Source organism: Paramormyrops kingsleyae, chromosome 25 (genome assembly GCF_048594095.1).
Source record: "Paramormyrops kingsleyae isolate MSU_618 chromosome 25, PKINGS_0.4, whole genome shotgun sequence".
Lineage (NCBI taxonomy): Eukaryota > Metazoa > Chordata > Actinopteri > Osteoglossiformes > Mormyridae > Paramormyrops > Paramormyrops kingsleyae.
The window spans coordinates 25,069,735-25,080,076 of NC_132821.1; the positions used below are offsets into that span (position 1 = coordinate 25,069,735).

At 44.3% G+C, this 10,342-nt stretch overlaps 2 protein-coding genes across 3 annotated transcripts in view; one reads left to right on the top strand and one right to left on the bottom strand.

Annotated features, from left to right (window-relative positions):
• The window catches only part of lrba (LPS-responsive vesicle trafficking, beach and anchor containing), a 156,765-nt gene extending 151,805 nt beyond the window's left edge, over positions 1–4,960 (bottom strand). For both annotated transcript variants that reach the window (XM_072706912.1, XM_072706911.1), the window contains exon 1: positions 3,961–4,960. In XM_072706912.1, the coding sequence (XP_072563013.1) occupies positions 3,961–4,149 (189 nt within the window). In that variant the 5' untranslated portion in view covers positions 4,150–4,960. The remainder of the gene's footprint in view (positions 1–3,960) is intronic.
• Positions 4,961–7,345: 2,385 nt separating this feature from the next.
• On the top strand, positions 7,346–10,334 carry rps3a (ribosomal protein S3A). The gene is made up of 6 exons (XM_023799361.2): positions 7,346–7,501; positions 8,344–8,447; positions 9,009–9,196; positions 9,335–9,543; positions 9,738–9,847; positions 10,154–10,334. Exons 1-6 carry the CDS (start codon positions 7,440–7,442, stop codon positions 10,279–10,281), a joined length of 801 nt encoding a protein of 266 aa, XP_023655129.1. The 5' UTR covers positions 7,346–7,439; the 3' UTR covers positions 10,282–10,334.
• Positions 10,335–10,342: the final 8 nt, after the last annotated feature.

The following is a 10,342-nucleotide window of genomic DNA, read 5'->3' on the forward strand; positions in this document are numbered from 1 at the left end:
TCGTATTACACACTGTGAACCACTAGATATTTACAGACTCCAGTTAGGTGAACTGCTCTGGTTAAGGGTAAAAATGAGGCCCTTCTTGTGTTTAAGAGATTAGAGCCCAGCCAATTACCTACATTTGGGTTCTTAACCAAACTTATGTACTAGCCAACCAGCAATTCAGATCGCTCTGCATATGTCTGCCATTAAACTTCTGTAAAGTACAATCATACACATTCACTTTGGCTGGCTGTGTTAACTTCCGAGACAGGCACACAGTATTAGAAGGTACAGGTCATGCGTTCAGAAATCATCTATGGTCAGTTTTTCCAGAAACAAAAGCTACCAGTTCACTAAAATGATAGGTACGTTATTGATCCCATTAGAGTGCTTAAATCCCAAAATAAAGAAATAAATCTGTGACTTATTATTAGTAAACCAATAAGTTGGGGTTTAATTACAGAAAACAACCTCACATCTCTTAGATACTGAAACCAGGCAGGATTTAAATACTAATGTAAAACTGGCCAGTGACTGAAGCCATTTTCCTCAAATCCACCAGCAGAAATATCTCATCTGTCTTTGTGGTGATCTGTCACACACTCCTATTAGAGAGGAGAAAAAAGGACCAGCTTTAAATAAGTCTCAGCACACAAACCATCCTTTTATCCAGCAGCTGACGCTAATCAAAACGGCAGCCATTAAAGGCACTCGACACGGCCGACCGGCACAAAGTTTGTCAGCACAACCAGAGCCTGAGAGGCAGTAGGCATCATCTGATCTCTTCCCAGCCAAATAATGGCACAATACAAAAAGGTTAGCAGAGGACAGACGCTGCTCGACTGCAGTTTAAACACATCCCCCACACCCAACCCCATTCAGGCTACCGAATTATTTTCAGAAGCAGGCAATAACGGAGGCCCACAGAACAAAATTGAGACTTCCACCCAACCTGGTGCTCTTTTAAAGGGCACGAGGGAGAGAGGGAGGGAGGAAGGAAAAGAAAAACATCACCACACTTCTGGGTATCAAATTTCCACAAGCTTCCATCTACAAAAGGAAGAGAATGGCAAAATTTAGATAAACAGCCTTAAGCAGGAGAACAACAACAACAAAAAAGGACAATAAGATCAACGAGTACCACTGTAGTGTGTAAAAGAAAAGGGAACGAAAAGGCAAGAGAAGGATTCTGACTTCCCTCAGATTCAGGCAGACAGGACTTGACTCAGTTGGAAGATTAGAGAGGATTTGTGACCACAGACAGCAGTGTTTTTTTTTTTTCCTCCTCCAAAAGAAGTTGCACATGCATGATGTAAGGAGCAGATATGTGCTATTTAAAGCCAGTGGGATCGCTCCACTTTGGAACACCCTGTTTCTCCCCTGACAAGCGGGTTCAGCAAAAGCAACCTGCCACAAGATCACCAAACAATGGACAATTCGCAATCACAATAAACAGCCCTATTCTGCTCATTCCCTAATTGTGGTTTTAATATATTCCTTTTCGTTTTTGAAAAGGTGCTTCCTTCTCAACAGCGGTTTACAAAACCCTGGGACTCAATTTATACAAAAAAAAAAAAGTGGTATCAGATATATGCGACACCCAGCTCTGTCACAGGAGAAGCCAAACGATTGGGCTCAACTTTAAATATTCATGACAGGTGGACGGAAATGTTGCTAATCCACCGGAGTGATTCGGATCATAAGAGCAAACAAAACATGGAAATTAAGGGAATTAAGCAGACGAATATCCACCTGCCATGAATATTTAAAGTTCAGCCCAAGGTCACGAGGGCATATTAAGGAGGAAGTTTTGAGGGGGAAAAAAAGGCAGAAGTCACTCTTCCACTCAGTTTGTTTCAACAACAGCCAGAACAAAGCCGTTTTTCTGGCCTATCACATAACCTGCCAAACTGGGGGGGGGGGGGGGGGGGCACTATTGGCCTTCCACCCAGCAAGCTCTCCCGCTTCCTGTGGGCAGACGTGGACAGAAACTTGATTAATTATGGGGTCATATGCAAACATTCCGTAGAAGCTACAGATCAGGCTCCCAAACCAGAATAGGCAGCATCTTAAACTCAGAAGAGAAACCACATCTGACTCCAGTGACCGGCACGTTCCAGTCTACAAGCCCGTCCCGTTCACTCTCTAAAGCGGCTGTCCAAATGGCACGCAAGGGTCATTTACCGCAAACACCCATTATTCCCCACTCCGGCCAACCATGGAGAATGTGGGTCAGGCGTAAAGCGCATGCTAATTTGCCGCCCTTAACAGGAGAGGTTCAGACCCCTGCTTTAAACTAGGATTACCCCACTCTCCAGGGTACTAAGGCATGAAACGTGCCGTTTAAAAATCATGAAGTAACAACCCATTAAAAAAAAAAAAAAAAAAAAGTTTAACATCGAAAACACAGAAAGAAAATAAAACACAGCAGCATTCAGAACATTGGTGTCAGGGGGGCATCTGAAGACACACAGCCAACCTTCATTTTTAACTTCACATTTCCCCTACAAACACTTTCTGTGCTGCTGTGGGCATGTAGCTGAATGAACCAGACAACAAGCAGACCCAAAAAAGAAGAAAAAAAAAAAAACTTTCATGCAAAATTCATATTCAGTAATGCTATCCGCCCCACTTGCTTACGTTTCACCAGCCTGAAGGAATAAAGTAAAATTAAATTTTTATACTCCACACCCACCCCCCCCCCCCCCCCTTCACTGACCGGACTAAATTTAATTGGGTGAAACCAACTTAGGCCAGTCACTTGCATCCCAATGACACCTATTGCCATTTCTATTTCCGTCAGATGGAGGTCATCTCACAGGAGGTGGGGATGTCACCATCTTTCCAGCGGGGGTCACCGGCCGCTGCGACAGCATGGAACTGCGAGCGTACTTCAGAGGCACCACTGCGCTGCCACAGTGACAAAGCAGTTCCGCGAGTTTAGGCAATGCACTCCCAGGCTCAAGACAAGTATTGCCCTACTTCCTGGTTAGTTTCATTCATACAGCCTCAAATGTCATCAACTTTTACCATCTATTAAACAAACAAAAAAAATCTCATCAATGAATACTACTGGCTATGCTGCGGTAGTGGAGAAAAAAAATGAAATCAGTCACCCTAATTAACTTAGAGATTCAAGCTGTAAACATTACCTGGTGCATAGAATAAAGACCATAGCTCACAGAGAGTAATGTGGGTGAGTGTGTTGGAAACAGTGTGGACATGTAAATACTCATACTTACTTTGTTTTACCCAAATCGGGTTTTAATGTGGCATTTGCAACAGAGCAGTGCCTCAGCGATTGCATTAAGAGCACCTCATGAAACTTACTGCAATTGTTCCGGCCTTCAAAAGGCACAGAACAATGCTCTCACTCAGAAGTACCATCTCATCAAAACAGGTACCATAAAGTAAGTCAGGGTTCTGGATTCACGCAAGGCGTTCCAGCTTGTGTAAGCTTTTAATCAGACTGTGACTAACTAGTATTGCAAGATGGGCATTTGTGTCACCCAGAAACATCACAAGCAAGCAGGACAAGGACAACCAAGAATTCAAAATCCGGCCTATAGCTCCTACGTCAACAACTTTGACCACTATGATTAAGCATTTGCAGCTAATGTCACTAGAGCTTGGTCACATCAGGAAATAAATATTTTAAAAGGATCCAGTTCATGTTACTCATTTTTAGAACTTCCCAAATGTGATATGATCTGCAAGTTAAAAAAAAAAAATCCAGACAAACTGCCAACAGTGGTGCTCTTCATCACAGGTGACACATTTGAAGACTAAAGCATGACAAATTGAGACTAATGCACGCAGAACGCACAGAATTAAGTCAAATATGCCAATATATCATGTTTCCCCCTATGGCTTTTTTGGGGGTAAAACGACCTGACAATGTGGTTACATTTTGACTTCCTCGTGGGCGGCGGGGAACCAAACGTGGCGTTAGTGTCAGGCCTATTTAAAGCTTACCAGGTTGAAAACGGTCTCCACGATGTCGCGGCTGGTAACGTCCCCAACATCCACCAGGCCGGCCAGAACGGCGAACTTCATCCTAATACCCCTGATGGGGATCATGGGGTTGAGCGGCAGCGCGGCTGAACGCCCGTCCTTGCCGCCGTCCCCTGGCGGCTTGGGAGGCGGCGTCCCCTCGCTGGCCATCGCGGCTGAGGGACAGGTAACCCTGGCAGGTGAGGCACCTGTTAAGGGGGCAGCTGGCGGCGTTAGAGTGCGGCCGCTGTGCGAGAGCTCAGGTGCCGCTCCCGCTCCGTTAAGTTGACCGTGTTGTAAAGCCCGCACGGAAAACGCTCATCCCCACACGAAGCTTGAAAAGTTCACACAGAACCGCAACGGTCAGCGGGCGTCCGCAGCTCCGACGCACGAAGTCCGGCACAGGGCAGCCCGCAACGTCTCCTGGAAAAAAAAAAAGACTCCTTCACCTACTGTAACTTGATAAGCCGCAAAAAATAAATGAAAATAGTCGTGCTCAGTCCAAACCTACTGGCTAACCATACCTATATGAAAACAGATATTAAGTCCCAAAGGTGTACTGGTTGTTTTTAAATATTTTTCCTCAGTTTAAAGGTGGTGGAAACTCCGTGACTTTCGCCTCTTCGCAGGGCAGCTAGCTTTGACGTTACGGTATCCACGGCAGGTAGACCAGTGCGAGCGCCCGTCACGAGAAATATCCAGACTATTCCGATGACGGTTCGCGTCACAGGACAGGAGCCGGCCGAGAAGCTTGTCGTGCGCATGCAGTGCTGTTCAATTCTGAAGCTTAATCCACATTCGGCTGTGCCTCTTCCTGCTTCACCTCCCGCTCTTGCTCGTCTCCGCCATGGCGGCGTTGTAGCTCGAGCCGGCGGCGCATGCGCAGCTCACGGCGAACGGCTGCGCGGAGGTGGGCCAGGTGTGTCCCAGGTAGGAGCCGCCGGGGACGGGAGGGCAGCCGGTGCAATGGACCCAAGCGGCGCTTATGGCGTCCCATGCATTCGGCAGCGAGGAAGTGCAGTTCAGGAAACTGCACGCTCCTAATCCAAGCGAGCGTAATCCAGAGACATCTAGAGGAGGGGAAGACAGAAATTTCATTCACAATTGTTTTAGAGAGCGGCGAAGCAAACACAGCTGGTGTGCACGTACAGGTGGTGTATTTCTACTGGAATATTGGCAGACATCTTTACGTTAATTACGTGCTAGACAGTAACAGTAGTATCTACTATATAAACAGACATCGACCACTCCCTTACTCGGTGGCTAATCTGAAAATCGGTAGCCTACTTTTTAAGTATCTTCAAATATTCTTTGACAAGTTGTCTTACTCTGTAACTTGTGTATGCTATATTAATTATCACGTGACATTGTTGCGTGCACCCAGCGTAATACTAACAGCTGCAAAAAAGTAAAATAAATACTAACAGCTGCACGCAACCTTGGGCAGTGTAGTATTTCGGAGACTGAAACGACGTGACAGTTATGCTCAGCTATAGTCTCTTGATGTCAGCGACCCATTTCAGATTAAGGGATTTATAACTACAACTTGATGAAATGTCAAATAACCACAAATTATTATTTTAATATGGCATATCAATGTAGGTGGATAATAGTTAGATTTATCAGAAAGTTGTGTTTGGTAAGGTTTGTATTTCTCTTCTTGTTCCATAAAAGCAGATGTGCATCTTTCACCTCTTTGGACAATTTCACATCGGGTGACTTCATTGCCCTGGATACGGTTGCTCCCGGCCTTTGTCAGTGAGTCCACTACTTGTGCAGACCCACCGGACAGACAGTTGCCCACGAAACGGAGATCACCGGTCATGTACTAGATCTAATACACTCTTCACACCTTTTGCCACTGAACACTAAGTAGGAAACAGAAAACACTGATGATACTCCGGCATTTTTTGTTTTGTAACTTATAAATTAACTGCTCATTTTTCTGCCCGACATAATTTGAATTATTAACGGTAGTAATATTTAGTAGTTTCTGTCAGCTTCTGAAAATCCAATTTAATAGTCCGTGTCAGTGGTGCCATTTCAAGCAAAAATGAACAATATGATATTGTCACAAGAGGAAAGTAAAGATAATTGCTTTTCGAGTATTTTTCTTATCCCCAAACTGAAGATGACGTTTAGGAGATTAAGAACTACAGGAAATTACAAGCCTCGGATCTCCATCGTTTCAGGCTGTGTTGACTGTGAAATACCGTGAATTGATCGAATCCTTTTTTTCCTAGTATGGAGGTTAAAATCGATACAAATAGGTTTACAGTAAAAGGACGTAGCCTGCTTCAGTGACTGATTTCAGCTTTTAACAATTCAGCTTGCTGAGTGACGGGAGACCTAATTTTCGACATGGCAGGGAATCTCGGCCTCGTAAAAAAATCAGCAGCGATAGCTTGCAAAAATCATTTTGCAACTTCAGCCATTTTCACCTTGATATATGTCAAATTAACGACAACGTATGTGTTCCATTAAAACAACAAATAATAGTTTCAATAGATCATATTAGTTAAGCAGCAACAGAACATCCTTCATCGCTTTTCCTAGTCGGGGCCCTGAATTTGTCCCAGGCAGCACGTGCAGAGCCAAAGACAGAGCTGCACACTGAACGTGATGCCCGTCCAACTCAGGGCAGCTATACAAACGTACATTCCGGAAAATTTGAATACGCCAGTTCGTATTACTAAATGTCTTTGTATTATACAGGAAAGAGAGGGAGTACGTGGACAAAATCTGCGCGACACTGGCAGAACATGCAAAACCTACCCACATAACCATAGAAGCGTCAGACAACAGTGATATCCAATACGTGGCCCTACATAACGTGTTGGGTATATATTATTATTTTCCAGTATGTTAATGGACATATAACAAATACAAATACATACTCCCAACTTAAGTTTTAAAAAAAGTGCTTTAGAAACAATACCTAGCACATCTTTTAATGAACCTGGAGCACACCTCTAAACAGTACATTATGCTTTGTCTTTAGATTTACATACCAGTTTCTCTGTCTAATAACAACGTTGCTGACGTTGGTCAGCTACTTGGAGTGAGATTTTCAATTTGAGACTAGTCTGTACACACATTTACATGTATGTAAGAGTTTTATTACCTTATAAATAATATCGTTTGCACACTGTCCCCAAATCCTTTGATGTAGCTAATTTTAGGTTTATGATTGAATAATAGAGATTTGTCGTAAGATTTCTTGCGTGTTAGTCTGAAAGCGTGTCAGACCACAAGCGTGAGAGAGCAACCCTATAACAATGTAACATTAGCGTTTGTGTTTTATTTCAGCGTGATAATGCAGCACAAGCGCACTTCTGTGAACTACAAAATCAGAAACCGTCAGCAGGTGGCGCCATCTTTCCGAAGACGCAGCAGGACGCTGCCGGTCGCAGTTCTCGCGATGCTACATATTTCCCCTCCTCTTCCCCCGTGTGTCCAACATGGCAGTCGGAAAAAATAAGAGGCTAACTAAAGGAGGAAAGAAAGGTGCTAAGAAGAAGATGTAAGTTGTACAATTTAGCGTTGAATTCGTTTTATAGGTTCTCAGGATGTTGCCTGTCGGATTCCTGCTTACAACCATGAAGGATGACGTGGATGTTAAAAGGATTACTTTAGCTACTGTGTCGCGTCCCTGTGCAGATACGGTACTGTGTCCTCAGTCGTATTCATTTTATTTAAATATAGGTAGTATAAATATAAGTATGTTTACATAAATGTACAAGTCACGTAATATCCTCTAACAAAAGTTACACCTCTGTCAGCGACGCTTATTTTAATATCAGGTTTAGAGAAATGCCAATAAACTTTGCTAATCCACTTCTGTGATTAGCTGCAGTTGCTACAAACAGTAGCGGGAAATGGCAACGTAGGACCGGCCCGGTAAATGCTTGCGGTAGTGCAAATAGCTCGCTAGCAGCCTGCACGAATGACTGCAGCCAGTTGTCGAGATATTGGGATTTAATTTGCACTTTATAGCATGCACCTGGATTTACAACTCGGGACCACTTCTGTATGTACGATCACAGCGGAGCAATGAACATCCCAGGTCTTCAGAAATTAAATAATGTACGTGGCTAATCTGAATATGCATTGAGTGACTGTAATTACTTTAACTTGTTCTAGTTGATTTGCAAATAAAGATTGGCTATTACTATAATTCGCCATTTGGCTTGTAGATCAATATCCCACATTACTAACTAAATCCGACTAGTGTGCTTTATTTGGAAATTTCTTAAACGTAGTTGACATGATGGCAAACATAAGTACACAGTGACTGTCTTTCTGTGGTGTTTCTTGGTTGGTAATTTTTTTAAAGTTAAAATAACCTGTACCTTTTCCATCTAGCGTTGATCCTTTCTCCAAGAAGGACTGGTACGATGTCAAGGCACCAGCCATGTTCAACATCCGCAACCTTGGCAAGACCTTGGTTACCAGGACACAGGGAACCAGTGAGTCTCCCGTCTCTTTCATATGGTGGGGGGTGCTTGCCTATCCATGCCCATGAAGTGACCTGGCCACTCTAGAACATTTCCTGTGCCGTTTCTCTCACGAAAACCCGCCTTAAAACAGTTTTATCCGAATCGGGCTTTTCTTTTGTTGGATGAATTGCAAACCTGCGAATATGATGCAGGAATAGGATGGTGACCATCTCCTCCTGTTTGGTGGGTACCTCAAACACACTTTCAGCTTTTGATTCGGGTGTTTGAAGGTCAGTTAGAAATGAAATTTTACTACACTGGATCTTTGGGCTGCACTTATGCTGGCTCTCCTTCTGCAGCAAGCTGGTTTTTGAACTTAGAGTATATTTCGAATGATTGTTTCGATTTGCCTGTCAAATGCTGAGCAGACTCCTTCATCCTGGAGGCATTCCTCCCACTTCTGTTGCATATGAACATTTTTTATTTTATTTTATTAGAAAACAGATGGGTAATATTGATTCACATCCCACATATTCACTGATTCTTCCCCAAAGGAGACTGGGGAAAGTAACCTGTGCATCATATCTCCAGAAATCGCTTCGGATGGCTTGAAGGGGCGCGTGTTCGAAGTGAGTCTGGCTGACCTGCAGAACGACGAGGTAGCCTTCCGGAAGTTCAAGCTGATCACTGAGGATGTGCAGGGCAAGAACTGTTTGACCAACTTCCACGGAATGGATCTGACTCGAGACAAGATGTGCTCCATGGTCAAGAAATGGCAGGTAAGGCTTCAAATGCACCTGTGGGAGCATCCGTGAGTATGGCTGTTCTGTAGAGGTCACAGACATCCATGACAGAGACCATATGTGATGCTTTGAGACTGGAGTCTAATGAGTTCATACGGTTTCGTTGTCACATAGACCATGATTGAGGCTCATGTTGACGTACGAACCACAGACAGCTACCTGCTCCGCCTTTTCTGCGTTGGCTTCACCAAGAAACGCACCAACCAGATCAGGAAGACCTCATATGCCCAGCACCAGCAGGTCCGTCAGATCCGCAAGAAGATGGTGGAGATCATGACTCGAGAGGTGCAGACCAACGACCTGAAGGAAGTCGTCAACAAACTGTAAGTCCCTTACCTTTGAGTGACCTGTTGTTGGGATTTTGAGTCCTAGGTGGAACGTCACGAGGAATCGGCTAATATCCTCGATTCAGGCAGCTATGATCTGTTTTGCGGAAAGGCGGCCTTCATCAGATATACTCACATGGGCCGCGTGTTCATTGGTTTTCCCAGCTTTGAAGCCTTGTTTGGTCTTGCAGGATCCCTGACAGCATTGGCAAAGACATTGAAAAGGCCTGCCAGTCTATATACCCTCTGCACGATGTCTTCGTCAGGAAGGTCAAGATGCTCAAGAAACCCAAATTTGAATGTAAGTTACAAGCAGAATATGCAGTGAACTCCGGAGTTACAGTAAGGATAAAAAAAATAGCCTAAGAATTTTGGTGAAATGTTTGACAGCTTCAGGACATTTTCTGGTGGTTGGGTTTCTCTAAGTCCCTGAAAATGTTTGTATGCTGAACTGCTGTTACACATCCCTCAACCTCCAAGCAGTTCAGCAGCCGTTGGTGGTCTGAACTTTGGAAATGCACCATCGCATTTTTATTCTATGTTCACATCGCTGGGTTAGAGGCTGTCACGATGGCATGGCACGCTGATTCTGGGCGTCTGGTTTCAGTGGGCAAGTTGATGGAGATCCACGGGGAGGGTGGCAGCAGCACTACCACCAAGACCGGGGGTGACGACACCGGTGCCAAGGTGGAGAGGGCTGACGGCTATGAGCCCCCAGTCCAGGAGTCCGTCTGAAGACCCTCAACACCAACAACGTTTAATAAAATAATGGATTTTTTTTGATTGAACACTACCT